Below are 16,448 nucleotides of genomic sequence, written 5' to 3'. Positions count from 1 at the left end.
GCAGCTAGTTTCATTCCGCCCCGTAGAGACGATGCGAACGAGAAAAGCGAGGGAAGGAACTTTAGAGCGGGGAAGAAAATTAAATGATGAGAATTTCAATTTAAAACTTAATATCCATTATCTCGGTGGATATGGAAGCTGGTTAACGATGTACCTACACATCAATCACTAAATGATACAGATGAAGATGGAGCTATACGCGAAATCATTAAGCCGTGTGCTCCATCAGGCAGAAACTCCCGAGCATTTTCGAATGGTTTCGGAGTTATGATATGTATTTCTGCTATGTCTGGATTCCGTCAAGGATAATAATTAATAACAATTTAACAATTCTAAACATTTCCCTTGTTTTGATTATAGCATTTAAGATAATAACATCCGTGTGGCGATTAGTGAACATTGAAGTGGTCACGTTTTGATAATGCTATGAGATATTTCGTGGCGGAAAGGTTTCGAATAAAATTTGCGAAATAAAAAATTATGGGTGGCCTTCGTTTTCGTTTTCCTGAGAATGACTGCATATGTCTTCTTATATTTGTAATGTATTGAATTATATTGTATTCTCTTCAATTATAGTCTGTTTAGACATGAAAGAGAGTAATAAAAGCTTATTATGTATGCAAATCGTAAATAAATGTAGTACTGATGCTTATATTCAATATTTTTATATTATGTATTATCGGTATAGATGAGGTGTACTTTTAAAAAAACTTTGTGTGACCGGGTTGTACTAAATTGTAGCAGGTAGCTAAAATTTAATCCCCGACAATCCGTCTTTGTCTATGCCGCTTCAATTTCTCGGTCCATTTCTCTTATAAGTAAACAATATAAAAACAGCATTTCAAAACATGAGGCTACTTTAAGCATCATAACCGGGTTAAGAGGGTTTTTAGTAATTCAAATAAAATTATTCAATATTATTATCAAAATATTTATTTAAATTTAATGAATAGACTTTTATTCCACACAAAAATATATGTATTTTGAAAATTCAAATTATGGTGAGTAAATGTAGTGTTGTATAAATGTACAATAAAGAAAATAAAAAAGTAGGTATATTAAAATTCATCCTCTGAATATTCTGATGAATTATCTTCGTCTCCTAGATTGATAACGATAGGTTCCACAGTAACGTCAATTAAATTATCGAGTTCCCACATTTTCTCCTCTTCTTTTTGTACATGATGTATACATCTTTGCCAGTTATCTGCAGTTACTCGTTCCAAGGAATTTTTTAACAAAATTTTCACGTCACTTAATTTAAACGTCGTATTATTTCGCGCTACATCTCCTTTTACCTGCGCCCAGACTAATTCGATTGGGTTAAGTTCACAGTGATAAGGTGGTAACCGTAGTACCGTTATTTGGCGATTTGTTGCCATTTCATCGATAACATATTTTTTCTGATCTTTATTAAGATTGACAAGTGTCAAAAGTTCCTTTTTCACCATATTTGTTTCAAAAGAAATGTTTTTTCCGGATAACCATTGAATTATATCGGCTTTCCTCCAAGCAGTCGTAGGCGTCCGCTCGGTCTGCCGTGAATGGTAACTGGCATTATCCATGACAATTACAGACCCCGGAGGAATAAGATCCAACATCTGTGTAAAATACTCTTCGAAAACATCTGCGTTCATGTCTTCGTGATAGTCACCTGTATTTTTAGATTCAAATAAAAGTAAACCGCCATCTACAAAACCACTGGCACTACCTATATGTGTCACTATTAATCTTCGCCCTTTACCTGAAGGTGCCTTGAACCCTGTTGAAAGTCCATCCAAAAATGCTTGTCGAAAACTTTTTACATTTTTATCTTGCCATACTTTTGTTACAGTATATCCCTCGTTGACCCAAGTTTCGTCTAGATAATAAATATTCCTCCCTTCGTCACGGAATTTTCTAATTGATCTTAAGTAGGATCTTCGCCAACAAATAATTTCATCTTTATCGATAAGAACTGACTTCCTGTTCTGCTTTTCCCAGCAAAAATTCAACTCTCGTAAGACGGCCCATAATTTGCTTCTACTGATTTTTGGCAAATCGTTGTCCTCTGAAAGTTCACTTAAAATTTTGTTTAGCGTTGGTATTTCTTTTTTAAAATAAAATGAGTGTACTTTTCTGCGAATGACATTTTTGAAGAAATCATCTATAACGACTTTTGACCTCCCTGTAGATGATTTTGGGGGATTTACAGTATCTTGTTCATTTTTTGTTTCCTTTAAAAGTCTGTAGATAGTCGATTTTCCAATCCCTGTCATTTTGGAACACTTTTCCACGATGTCGTCAACACTGTTGGTAGGATTTTGGTGTTTCAATGCATTAAATACATTTAATATAATAATCTTCTCATTCTGAGACAGCGCACATCTTTTCACGCGTTTAGCAGGTACGTAATCTGATAAGCTCGACATTTTACCCAAACAATATTATATCCACTGGCACAATAGTCACTAAACACAAGTCGAATTTTACTCTACTGCACTAGCACGTCTTCGTATATTCAGCTCTAAGACTGGATTGATCTGTCACAATACACTGGCTCCTGCCCTATGATGTATCCAGTAAAATATACTAATGTACACCCATTACCTGTTAGCATTAGTGTTACCCGATAATTACCTGAAACGAAATATTACCACGCCCATGGCCGGTTCTTATCTCGGGGTTTTATTACTCTTTTCATTTCCAAACAGATTATAGTGTCATCAACTTTTTTTTCCACCAACTTACCCGTTTTTTATGATAACTAAAGTTATCTAGTTTTTATGAACATTTTGTTTGCAGAAATGTTTTCTCTATCTCTTCCCCTTTAAAGGTTACAATAACAAACATACAAAAATGTATTGTATCGTATTGGAACTAATCATGACTAATATACATATTAGTTGCTATGTTTTTCTTAAAAAAAGGTCACTCCACGAAGAAACGAAAACATTCATATTTCGGATGGTGAACAGAAGAAATAGCTCTTCAGCAATTCTGTCAGTGTAATACCCGCTAATGGTCAGATACACAATATTCCACGAAATAAAGTTTATTAAACGTAGCTATCAATACTTCGGTGTATTTAAAGTTCCGTAACTAATATTCCTACAACACTCCGCAAATCCGGGAAACCGGAATTAAATGAAGCGCTCTAAATAACGCAATACGCCCGTGCAAAAGCACAACCCGAGCAGTTTTGTCTCCATTATTGCGCTCCCTGGGGCCGCGGGGCCCACATATCAGGCATCTTCTCGAAATAAACACCGCATGCAGACGTGTCGCGCCACAAGGGTGAGGTTAATTAAAAGTTATGGCTCTACATATTCGTTCCCTGTTCTGCTGACCCGGACGGTTTCTCTGGAGCACTGGCCCTCCAAGGGGCAGGAGTCCCAGTATTTGTAGCTTTGGATGAGAGTCTTTGTGACGAAAGAAGGGTATTTTATCCGTTAACTAGGCTGCTTGGAACAAACGTTCATAGAAGTTTGGTGCACTACAATAAGTTACCTGCGGTGTAGTCCTAGTCCAGGAAAGTTTGATATAAGAAAAAAGACGGAATAAGGGAACTTTTTCACTCTGAGATTTTTTTATAAAAAAGTGAAATTTTTTAGCTACAGCGTTGAAGTAGTTTTACAAAACTAACCTAGATATGGATGTCAATAAAAAATTATTAAAAATAATGATTAAAAGAAGTTGTTTTTTAATTATAAATGCATAAAAAAATTATATTGATATACTTTTTTTATTATACCTTTGCAGCTCCAGAAAATTAATTTCCTATTGTCATGAAATTTAAATTTTCAATTTAATGCGGATTTTCTGAGCTCCAAAACCTATTATTTTGCACAGAAGAGATTATGATTATAATAATAATAATAATATCTCTACTCCTCATTCTAACTACGAGAATTAGCCCATAAGTCGGAGACTTGTGCGGGAGAAGAGGCGGCATATTATTTATTATTATTAGGAAGGCCGCATTTGCGCCCAGGAACGACTTATGTTGGTAGGCCCGACCACCATTCACTGCAGGAATGAGGGAAACCTGGAAAACCTCATTAATTAGGGGGGTGGTCAAATGTCAACCGGTGTCAATCTCTCACATTGACCCAAGCCAACATTCTTCCACCCTACCATACAGAGGGTGCCAATCCTCCGTACAAGCATAGCTAATCTACGGTCTACCGGCCGCGGGTATCGAACCCGGGCAGAATTTGCACACGATTTAAGTACTGATGCCTTAAACCGTGCGGCTATCGACCGATTGTTTGAAATAGTCGTCAGTACAACATAAAAAACAATTTTTTACATTATTTTGACAACTAAACTAATGTAAAAAATTAAAGGGTGAAAAGAATTTCCGAAATTTTTCCGTGATTTTTGACAGACTGTATTTAGGTGAAAAATGGTCGTATCGGGAATTCATATAAACATTTTGAAGCTCTAAGATTCTAGTTTTTAGATCTTTCGGTCGAAAATTTTTAGGAGCTACTGTTATCATGCAGTTCTAAGAAATAGCGGGACAAAAACATTTTGCAAATTTTTTTTTCTGAGTTCAGCTAAGCCATTGCATGGACCAGACGGCTTGTTTATTCAGCTTCAATTTCCTTTTTTTAAATTTCGATACGACCATTTTTCATCGAAATATCGGACTTTTAATGGAAAAAGATAATTTTTTCCTCAACCATCGATATCTCGGTGACAAATTGTCGTACAGAGAATTGAACGGAGTTTCGAAAACTGGAATAAATTTCCTATAACATGTTGCCGCAACTTTTCGGAATTTTTTTCTGTCATCTTTTACACGAACGAATTTTAAAAAACGTAGAAGAAAAGGGTAANCATTCTAATTACGAGAATTAGCCCATAAGTCGGAGACTTGTGCGGGAGAGGAGGCGGCATATTATTATTACGCAGGTCGCATTTGCGCCCAGGAACGACTTATGTTGGTAGGCCCTAACCACCATTCAGTGCAGTAATGAGGGAAATCTGGAAAATCTCATTAATTAGGGGGGTGGTCAAATACCAACCGGTGTCAATCTCTCACATTGACCCAAGCCAACATTATTCCACCCTACCATACCTACACAGAGGGGGCCAATCCTCCGTACAAGCATAGCTAATCTACGGTCTACCGGCCGCGGGAATCGAACCCAGGCAGAATTTGCACACGATTTAAGTACTGACGCCTTAAACCGTGCGGCTATCCACCGATTGTTTGAAATAGTCGTCAGTACAACATAAAAGACAATTTTTTACATTATTTTGACAACTAAACTAATGTAAAAAATTAAAGGGTGAAAAAAATTTCCGAAATTTTTCCGTGATTTTTGACAGACTGTATTTAGGTGAAAAATGGTCGTATCGGGAATTACATATAAACATTTTGAAGCTCTGAGATTCTAGGTTTTAGATCTTTCGGTCGAAATTTTTTAGGAGCTACTGTTATCATGCAATTCTAAGAAATAGCGGGACAAACACATTTTGCAATTTTTTTTTCTGAGTTCAGCTAAGCCATTGCATGAACCAGACAGCTTGTTTATTCAGCTTCAATTTCCTTTTTTTAAATTTCGATATGACCATTTTTCATCGAAATATCGGACTTTTAATGGAAAAAGATAATTTTTTCCTCAACCATCGATATCTCGGTGACAAATGGTCGTACAGAGAATTGAACGGAGTTTCGAAAACTGGAATAAATTTCCTATAACATGTTGCCGCAACTTTTCGGAATTTTTTTTCTGTCATCTTTTACACGAACGAATTTTAAAAAACGTAGAAGAAAAGGGTAATGTATGGTTTTTTAGAAAATTGACTGCTAAATTAGAAATATTCTCGAAATGACTAATGTTAAGAATTACTTTTACAGTTCGATATACCCAGAAGAACCCTGTGAAGTATCACCTCGATCTAGCCGTTTCTTTGTTTCAAATAGTCAAACTTTTGAGAAAAATTAAAGGGTCACTGTTCAATATTCGTCAAAATAGTAATTTTAATATAATTAATTTTAGCCTTAGTTTAGTTTAGCCCTATTGCATTCAAAATAACCCGCTGTTCTGTTCGGTTTTGTTATTATTTTTTGTTTAAAATTGCGCGATACCGACTTGCGACTAACACAGCTACATGGAGACAGAGAGTGAAGTTCGAGTCGTCCGTTGTTAACGCTTCAACGCTGTTTTTTGAGTGCCGCTATATGTATAATACAAGATACTTTTGCCTTAATTAAATTTCAATGTGCCGCAATTTTGTTTTGCCCTGTTCCCATTGCCGCCGGACTGAATACTGAGGGCCCTCTGCTACAAAGAAGACCCAGGAAAATCTGAGGTAAGTCGCAAGCCCCGTTCAAAATTTACCTTAAAGATAATAATTACGTGCCCAGTCCCATTCAGCTGGAGTTATCAAAACTAATTATAAAACACAATATTATTCAGTCACGTTTTTTGAGCTTGAACACTTCATAATCATAATTAAAATGGAAAAAAAATTGTTTGGGGTTTTCTCACATTTTTACCGCAAATAATGTTTAAATTGATGAAAAAAAAAAATTCGAAAAATTTTCGAAATTTTTTAAGTTTTTTTTTTGTTTTTTTGGAAAAGCTTCCAAACCTTGAAGAAAACAAAATGCAATTGTTTCAACTTTTAATTAAATTAAAATTAAAGTTGATGACCCAAACCAGATTTCGACCCCGATTCATACCGGTTTTTGACAAATTTCTAATTAATTTTTGTGCAGTCTGTAATCACTTAAAAAACAGTTTTTTCAAAACTACCCATTTTCTTCTCTGAAAAAAAATTTCGAAAAGTTTTTTTTTTCATCAATTTAAACGTTATTTGCGATAAAAATGTGAGAAAACTTTAATTTTTGTTTCCATTTTAATCATGATTATGTGTTTATGACTAAGTGTTTCACAGGGTAAAAAAAACATAAATTACCCCTTTTTTACAATTTTTTTTTGTCGCGCTATTAGAATTGCATGATAACCGTAACTCTTAAAAAATTTCGACCGAAAGATCTAAATACTATAATCTTAGAGCTTTAAAATGCTTTTTTAATTCCCGATACGACCATTTTTCACCTAAATGGGTATAGTCTGTCAAAAATCACGGAAACATTTTTTTGACCCTTTAATTTTTTGCATTAGTTTATGACAAAAAAGTAGCTATAATCTTATATCGATGAATTCGTCTTTAGAAGAGCTATTATAGGTCTGCTAAAAAAAAATAGAAAATATTGCAGAAAAGTGACAATTTCTATTTACTAATTGACCAATTTCAACAATTTTTTAAAATCTGAACTGAAAAAAAATATTTATTTTGTTTCACAATTTTGGGACACAGTATACAGGGTTGGAAAATCCCCATGGTTTATCGGCCGTTACGTGAGAGCGATAAAGAAAGTCATAGAAATCCGTGCGATAGAGAAAAATGGCTGTAATGAAGGCGTCTAAAAAATTTCAGAGTAAAAAAATTCGCTCATTTCTTCGTTATTTTCCTGAACTATACGTTAACAATTCGATATTAGTTACCATTCCGAAAAATCTGTTTTAATATTGAATTGAATACTCGAAATCTACAATTTTTACTCGATACAGATTTACTAGATACTAAATCAGTGTAGGAAAATAATAACAGATTCATGTTACTACCGTTTTATTAAATATAATTTTAAAACTGAAGTCTCACTTTTCTCCAGTGGATAAGCGTCTCAGAAAATTTGTTTAAACTCTCTTATAAATACGTTGGGCTGAAATTGTCTTACCGTCCCTATAAGCGGTGATCGTCTAAACAAAAAAAAAAAAACAACTTATTAGAATTTTCCACAGTAATAATGGCGGTGATACTGAATGAGAATTAAGTAGTTTTTCTAACAATTACCAGTATTCTGATTGCAACATGAAAAAGTGTAAACATTCAGTTAATAATTATTCATCAAAGTTATGAAAGCCTGAATTTGAAATCATTTTCAACTACATCTTCAAAGAAAGGTCAGTTAAAAATATTAATGTATTCTCTGTACAACATTTAACCCAACAACTGATTAACTCAGTCAACATTTCAACAGCGATCTCTCAGCTCCCTAACTACCTTCCTATCAAACTTTTTCTCGGTATGACCTTAAACTTACTGTTTCTAATCCACTGTCAGAGAAAGAATAAGTCCTAGTTACTGCAGGTTCACCATTCTTTGTATTGGAAGTAACTGTAATGACGTTACCACTCAATGTGGTGGTACTCTGAAATTCAATAAATTTTTACATTTGGGAATAGTTGTATAGGAATTGTTATTATTATGGTAATAATTATTTTTAAAATAATTCAAGAATGGTTGATGTTCTAGGTAGAGGAAAACGCAAATAGATATTTTTTGCAAATATGACTAACCAGGTAGGCACTTAATTCAGTCAGACTCCTTATCTTTGCCATAAAAGAATAAATTTTGTATGACCTGCATAAATTTATTGATACAACATTATAGATTACACTTGGCAAATATTTGCGAGTTCAGTACCACAGTGACACGATTTTTTGAGCAGGTTTCTTTTTCCATAATTAATATCAGAGGATCAAAGGAAGAACAGAATGGTCAGAGTCATAGAATTGAAAGATGGAAATGAAACTTAGTTATAGAGAAAAATGTGTTACCTTCAATTCTTCATTTTCCAATTTTTCATCCACCTCTTCATCCAGGACTAGGTTGCTGACATATGGCGGTGTATCATTTTCCATTGAAACTTTCTTTCCTTCGATTTTAACGTCAAACGTTCCAGTAATTTTATTTTCCTCCTTTGCCTTCTCTTCGGGCATACCTGAAAAAAAAATCATTAGTATTTTTTTGCAACAAGATGTTTATATTCTTATAATTTAATAGTGCATTTGTAAAATATTGATATAATCCAAATATTTTGACTCACCCACTGCCAATAAGAATTCCAGGAAATTCTTATTCTCTGCAAGCTTGTATTTTCCTGTTATTTGAACCATGTTGACAACAAAATTCAAGTGTTTTCTACTGAGTCCACAGTCACAACTTCATTTTTCTCCAAATCGATTCCCTTTATAAACGATTAGAAGGTACAACGTTTTGTTTTATATATGGATTTGGAGATAAGAACAAGTTTAATGCTGTTATTGCTTTACCACAAACTTAAGTTTATAGCATGTCGTTTACGAGGGTTTATACCACATTTTTTAGATGTTGTAAACAGGACATGCAGTGACATTCATATTATTTATAGGTAAATAATAAATGACCAAATTAATATCTACTGATACTGACTACAAATCGAACATATTTTGGGTATTATTCACTTTTTTGCTGTAAATGACAGTATAATACTGGTATTTGGACATATTTTGGGCAATATTGATGTATAAACAGAAGAATAATAAACAATTATAGGTTCGTTCCAACTAAAATTCGGGATGGTCCGGAATCGTAATGAGTCTGCGTATTACAATTTTCGCGTTCCTACACAAATTCAGAACCGTTAGTACTTTTCCGTTCGCTGTTCCAACACGATTTTTGAACGAGTTACGAACGGTTCAAACAGTTCTGGGACTTTACAAGAATTTCTAATCCTGGAGCATGCGTGATGGTGCCGGTGGTGGTGTGATGACGTTTATCCACCGCATAGATCTGAAAAGTAGGTCTATGATCCATCGTTCATTATAACCTAAACTCGACAAAGAATAAAATATGTAAACTATAGTCTTTGTGAAAGTACATATACTAAAATTTTAAAATTAAAGAGGTTATGTTGACACTGCACATCGTTAACATTTGCATTTTTCTGATTAGTAGTTTCGGTTCTAAAAATATCTAAAAATCCAACAAAGAACTGAATTCTAAACCGTGTCTAATTTGCGTCTGCGCATTTGCGATATCCAGAATTAAGTTAGGAACCGTTCTGAATTCTGTGTTGGATCAAACCTTATATAACGTTGGCGACTTTGTAGAATGATGAAGACTACTTAACTAATCTTTAGACAATATAATTTATTAAAAGTATTAACCATTATAAATGATTGATTGATTAAATCGTGCTATTATTGTTTATTTCAGGTTATGTTATTGTTAATAATCTGGTATTTTATGTCATTATTGTATAAATAAGCTATTTGTACCTTATTATATGTCCATGGGCGTTCAAATATCTTCGGAAATCTCGAGTGCTGCCCTTTTCACACCTTTCGCAACATTTTTGAAAGGAATTACTAGATATATGTAAATTCAGCGTAGGAAAGAATAATAGACTAATCTTGTTATGATTTTATTAAATAACATTTTTAAATCTGAAAAATAACATAGCCTTACATTCTTCCAATGGATAGGTGTCTCAGAAAATCGGTCTAAACTCTCTTGTAAATACGTGAGGCTGAAACGGTCTTACCATCTCTATAAGCGGTGATTGTCTAAACAAAAAAATATATCTTATTAGAATTTGTTTCACAGTGATAATAATAACGGTGATACTGAATGTGAATTATGGAAAACTGACAATATTAGTGGACTAGTCAATTAAATTAATATTGATAATAGAGGCGAATGCTTTGTCATCAAGTTTTAAAATTAAAAAACTAATAATATTAATACGTTTATTGCCCAACAGATTGTAAATCTAGGTACACGACAAATATACCTCAATTAAGAATCAAACACATCATTAATTCCCAATCTTAAAACAATAAAAAGGAATATAAAACCATATAAATGATTCTACATATACAATCGTTTAATTTAATATCGGAGCCATATTGACTATTTTTTTAAGACGGTACTAACATTAATGTAATAAGTGGAATATTCGCACGTAGAATCATATACGGGACATTTTAAAAGTACTCGTATGTTGGTTTTAGCAATAAAATGTAATATTTTGTGTGGAACTTATTCTGGGAATTGAAAAATAGAAATGGATCAGTAGCAATCAGCGAACAATCTAGATTGTTCTGAAATAAGTCAAAAAGAGTTTTCAAACTATTTAGAATACAACTAATGCTGATATGACACAGAAAGTACTGTTTACAAGAGGAAAAATCGTCTGATTCTTAATAACTTTTCTATATTTATTTTTTTCTCGGCATGACTTAAACTTACCGTTCCTAATTCACTGTCAGAGAAAGTGTAGGTTCTAGTTGCTGCAAGTTCACCTTCTTTTGTCTTGGAAGTTACAGTAATGACGTTGCCGCTTAGTGTCGCTGTACTCTGAAATTCAATAAATTTTTACAATTGGGAATAGTTGCAAGGGAATTGTTATTAGTACAAATTCGAGTATGGTTGATGAAGAATAGGATAGAATATTTATTGGTCTACATAACATATTATGGTAGCAAGTCAAAGAAACACACAATCATAAAAACAACAAGTCCTTTTAATTTGAGATATTCACGAGGAAAAAGGAAATTTTTATACATATGTTCCACAAATATAGCAAGTTTAGCCACTTAAGAAAGGGGGCAGAATTCAGTGAGATTCTGTTATCTTTGTCATAAAAGTGTGATTAATTACATTTATTGATACAACATTATCCATTATTAATTGGCAAATATTTGCCAGTTCAGAGCATATCAGCACTCTACTGGTGGTAGGTGAAAAATTAATTCGACTTATTTTGATACTGAAACGTGGGACCGACATTATTTTTGTTCAAATTATTTTTTTCGCACATTCAACTAATACAAACAGATGTATCCTTGCTTTTCAAAAAATTATCTACAACTACCCGCCACTACAACACTCCTATTCTATTCCAAAATGACAATTTTTTTGGGCAGGATCATTTTTCGTCATTAATATTAGAAGATCAAAGGTAGAATCATAGAATTGAGAGACGCAAATTTACTTAATAAACAAATCCAGCCAAAAATATTCGTTACCTTGAATTGGTCTTCTCCCAACTTTTCATCAACCTCTTCATCCAGGACTAAATTGGTGACATATGGAGGTGTGTCATTTGCCAGCGAAATCTTTTTTCCATCGATTTTAACGTCTAATGTTCCAGCAATTTTATTTCCCTCTTTTGCTTTGTCTTCTGGCATGCCTAAGAAATATTTTGTAGAATTTGTTTTGCAAAGAGGTATTCATATCTTTATAATTTAATACCTATATTTGAAGAATATTGATATGAATATATTTTTGCTCACCCACTGCCAATAAGAATTCAAGGAAATTCTTATTCTCCGCAAGCTTGTATTTTCCCGTTATTTGAACCATTTCGACGGAAAATCTCAACTGTTACCTACACAATATCCAAAATCACAACTGCAATATTTTCCAACTCGATTCCTATTATAGATGATTAGAAGGTGCAAAGTTTATTTATCTAAAGATTTGGAGATAAGAATGAGTTTGATGCTGTTATTGCTTTGCCTAGCTTAAATTTATAACATGTCGTTTACGGGGTTTATACCAAATTTTTTAAATTTTATGAACATGTTCATAGTACAGTCATTGAAACTGAAAATCAGCTGTTACCTCCGAATTCTTCGAAACATGAAAACATGGATTTACATGAAAATTTAGAATTAGGCTCATCTTAGGCTCAAGTTCAAAAGTGACGCTTTTTGTTTTTTAGGGGTAAAGACTACCCCGATGTGAAAAAAATGGAAAAAATTAAGTTTTAAGCATTTTACTGATAAAAATCTTGTTCAAGCACAAAGATTAAATAATATCCCATATTCTCGAACATGTTTTATGATATATTTGATCTTTTCGACCCTTTATTTAACCCTTAAAAACTACCCCTATACAAAAAAAATCCCTCATTGCTTATGAAAGAATTTGTATCTCATAACACTTTTCAACCCTTATAAATAGCCCCTGTGCTAAAAAAATTATAAAAAATTACGTTTTAAATCTTGGAATATTATAATTGTGTAATAATTTAAAATAAAAATTCCCTTATATTGTTTATGAAAGAATATTTTACTTTTGCCATTTTCAACTCTTATAAACTACCCTTTTACCAATATTAATGTAAAATATTTTTATTGTAATCGATTTTTAAATACAATCAATCATAAAAAAATTGCTACGCTGCATATAGACAATCACACTAATTTTTTTTACTTATTTTATTTGTATAATATAATATATAATATATAAAAATGAGAAAGCCTATTTTGCTCCGAAAAAATGTCATTGGTTTTTTTACCATAACTCGGTTAATTTTGAAGCTATAGTATCCTACAAAAAAGCATTTTAAAGATAATTTCAAGAGCTGTAAGATCGTTTGCATATAAAACCTTTTAAGTCCTTCGTTTTTTAAAGGGAAAGGATCGAAGGGCTCGAGACAGGTCGTTTTTTCACTAAAATGGATACTTCAAGCGGCGATATCTCCTTTATTTTTTACGCTATAGGAAAAAAAAAAGCAAAATATTTGTTGAAAAAAAAGCTACATTTTTGTTGTCTATCATTTTTTACGTATCTTTCATAGTTTCAGAGTTATTATATAAATAAGGCAATTTTTTTTGAATAATGAAAAATACGTTTTCAACTTTTACCGTACATTATTAAAAAAATACGCATTCTAAACCGGTCTAACTTCAGGATCGTATAAAAAACACTAAAACAAAACTAATTGTGAAGGGTCTACGATTAATTTTAATTCTGATGGAAATGGTACAGCGTTTGTTGCTCATTTTCCTTAAAAAATATCCCATATGTTTTTGACGATAACTCCTTAAATTTTGCTCTAATTAACTTTTATAAGTGCTCATTTTGAAGGTCTTTTTGAGTACCACAAAAAACTTCTGGAGGGTTATACACGTAAAATTAATCCTTTTTCCGTTATTTGACGGTGAATACATCGATTCGAGTATTCCTCCCAAAACAAGTCCCCTTCCACTAACCATGTTTCGCTTTGTATAGGACGTACAACACTTTTTAAAAAACAATTTTCTTTGTTTATTTATAAGCTACATTTTTGTTCATTACACTTTTTTAATAAAATGCGTAGTTCTTGAGTTATATGCGAAAAATACTTTGAAAAAGTGTTTTTTTTCACTCAAAATTCCAAATTTTCAATCGTGAATAACTAAAAAACTATTGATTTCTCGAAAAATTTCTTCGAATAGTTTTTGCTCAAAATTTGATTCTCTATCTATTTATTTTTGAAAAAAAATTCCACCCCCAACGGGGTGGAAGCGTCAATCGGCGCTGTCACTAATGTTCATTTACCTTTTCTCCAACTATCTGCCAAATTTCAAGTCGATCGGTTCAGTTTCAAAGAATTCGGAGGTGAAAAGCTTCAATGACTGTACCTACTATCAGTGACATTTATAACTATAAATAATAGGTATAATATGGTCAACTTAATACTTATAGTGACTGTAAATCGAACATATTATTAATGTTACTCACTGACCGATATTGACCTTAACTTGTATTAATGTATATCTAGATTTAGATTAATAAAAAATAATTTTTACATATGCTGACTCTTTAGATTGAGCATATTCCTTTTTATATAGAAAGTACTATTCAAAATTAGTAGCAGCCTGCGTAATTGGAAAATTAATACCTATATTTTTTCGTATATGTACACAGAGCGAGAATATCTAGATGACACAACAGATATAGTTGTTTTTCATGTTTGTTATTTTTGGAGAAGATAATTTTAATTACATGGGGACAATCTGTGAAAAAAAGTAGTGCCAGTGCGTGAATACTGAACTCAATCATAGGATAATTGAGTAAAAAAATGATACGTTACTAATTACTTTGTTACTATTTTATTAAATAATATTAAAATTCAAAAATAACACCCTAGTTCTCTTCGTGTGACAAATGTTTTACAAAATATGTTTAAACCCTTTTATAAATTCGTGTGGCTGAGTATGTCTTGCCATCCTTAGCACTACTGATTACCTAAACAGAAAAAAATTGTTCGTTATTATCATTTAACGACAATTATAATATTAATGAATGATGATGAACTTTTCTGTCTACCTATCTAGATGATCTTAAACTTACTATTTCTAATCCAGAGTCAGAGAAGGTCAAGGTTCTAGACCCTGCAGGTTGACCTTCCGGTGTCTTTGAAGTCACAGTAAGGACGTTACCATCTATGGTAGCTTTACTCTGAAATTCAATAAATTCTTCCAGTTAGTAACAGTCATATTATGACAGTTAAAACGCACAAATATTTGTAGAACATTTAAAACGTTAAATCTTGGTTGGTGGAGATTGCGGTTAATTTACCTTTGCCCCTAGTGGGACTCAAGATTACTTCTGATAAAACAATATTGATTTTTATGGCTCTGCAAATACAAACTTTAAGGTGCATACATACATTCTGTATTATAATTGTAGCCCAAAAACCTTAAGTACATTTTTTATTTTCTTTACCTTAACTACATATTCTCCAAATTTTTCATCCCGTTCTTCACCTGCCACTAAGTTGCTGACATGGGCAGGCGTATCGTTCGTCATTGAAATTTTATTTCCATCGATTTTAACCTCCAACGTCCCTTTAACTGCATTCCCCTCCTTTGCTCTTTCTTCAGATTCTCCTAAAAAGAACATTTTGCAAATATTACCAGCAAAGAAATGGCGAGGTTTTTCTGATTGTTTTGCTTTGGCCTATGTACCTAGTTGCCACTAGTTACAGAATTACATTGCACTTCCTTAACATTAGCTAAATCCTTTGACCTGTCCTTGTTGTTCTCGTTCTAGGCTCTGTGGAGCTGGATTAGAACCCCTAGGCCCACCTTGATGTTTGTTTCGGTTCTAGTTAGTTCTAAAACCACTACAGATGGAACAACTCCTCAGGTAATGGAGATCCTCTGAGATTTCTTCACAATACGCATATTCAGCGGGCTAAGGCTAACGAAGTGCAAGGTAATTGTAACAGTTAAAAACACTGTTTGTTTATTTTTTTACGACGAAAATCATTAATTAATCGATACTTTAACGGGGTATTTGAAGAATATTCATTTTTACTTACCCACACCGATTAAGAATTCATAAAAATTCTTATTTTCAACAAGCTTGTATTTTCCAGATAATTGGACCATTTTGAGAACAATACGCGATTGTTAGTTACTTGATATTCACAACCACAACTGTATTTTCTCCATCTCCGGCTCGTTATAAATGAGTGGAAGGTACAAAGTTTGTTTTATCTTGGTCGAGATAAGTAAATGTAAATTTGACTGTGTTATTGCTCTACCAAATTTAAGTTAACCTACCTTCTAGAGTGCTTTATCTGAGATTTTATATATAACATACTTACCGATGATGACTTTGTAAGTCTGATATTTTTTCCCAGAAATATCGGCTGTGGCATACATCGAGTATATTTTGAAGAAAACTTATGCGTAGTTACAAGAAATAAATAATATCCAGTGATAAATGATATTTTATTTCGGTCAAAATAGTGTATATACATAGTACTCTAGTAACAACAAAGGAAAATTGTATGCATAGAGTAAGACACGCATTTAAGCAAATTTGATTATGTCAAC

The 16,448-nt window shown here is 32.8% G+C and overlaps 3 protein-coding genes across 3 annotated transcripts; all 3 read right to left on the bottom strand.

Annotated features, from left to right (window-relative positions):
* Positions 1 to 7,615: 7,615 nt before the first annotated feature.
* On the bottom strand, positions 7,616 to 9,039 carry LOC108910060 (fatty acid-binding protein, liver). The gene is made up of 4 exons (XM_018714558.2): positions 8,894 to 9,039; positions 8,625 to 8,788; positions 8,108 to 8,215; positions 7,616 to 7,763 (listed from the first exon to the last, which is right to left on the bottom strand). Exons 1-4 carry the CDS (start codon positions 8,961 to 8,963, stop codon positions 7,701 to 7,703), a joined length of 405 nt encoding a protein of 134 aa, XP_018570074.1. The 5' UTR covers positions 8,964 to 9,039; the 3' UTR covers positions 7,616 to 7,700.
* A 1,197-nt stretch (positions 9,040 to 10,236) lies between these two features.
* On the bottom strand, positions 10,237 to 12,253 carry LOC108909979 (fatty acid binding protein 1-A, liver). Its single transcript, XM_018714464.1, has 4 exons — positions 12,126 to 12,253; positions 11,859 to 12,022; positions 11,080 to 11,187; positions 10,237 to 10,394 (listed from the first exon to the last, which is right to left on the bottom strand). The coding sequence occupies exons 1-4, from the start codon at positions 12,193 to 12,195 to the stop codon at positions 10,332 to 10,334; spliced, it is 405 nt and encodes a 134-aa protein (XP_018569980.1). The 5' UTR covers positions 12,196 to 12,253; the 3' UTR covers positions 10,237 to 10,331.
* A 2,445-nt stretch (positions 12,254 to 14,698) lies between these two features.
* Positions 14,699 to 16,070, bottom strand: LOC108910010 (fatty acid-binding protein homolog 5-like). Its single transcript, XM_018714501.1, has 4 exons — positions 15,929 to 16,070; positions 15,331 to 15,494; positions 14,956 to 15,063; positions 14,699 to 14,850 (listed from the first exon to the last, which is right to left on the bottom strand). The coding sequence occupies exons 1-4, from the start codon at positions 15,996 to 15,998 to the stop codon at positions 14,788 to 14,790; spliced, it is 405 nt and encodes a 134-aa protein (XP_018570017.1). The 5' UTR covers positions 15,999 to 16,070; the 3' UTR covers positions 14,699 to 14,787.
* Positions 16,071 to 16,448: the final 378 nt, after the last annotated feature.

This window comes from Anoplophora glabripennis, unplaced genomic scaffold, assembly GCF_000390285.2.
Source record: "Anoplophora glabripennis isolate ALB-LARVAE unplaced genomic scaffold, Agla_2.0 scaffold27, whole genome shotgun sequence".
Taxonomy (NCBI): Eukaryota; Metazoa; Arthropoda; class Insecta; order Coleoptera; family Cerambycidae; genus Anoplophora; species Anoplophora glabripennis.
The sequence above is the reverse complement of the archived record's forward strand: the minus strand, read 5'-3'. Positions and strand labels throughout refer to the sequence as shown.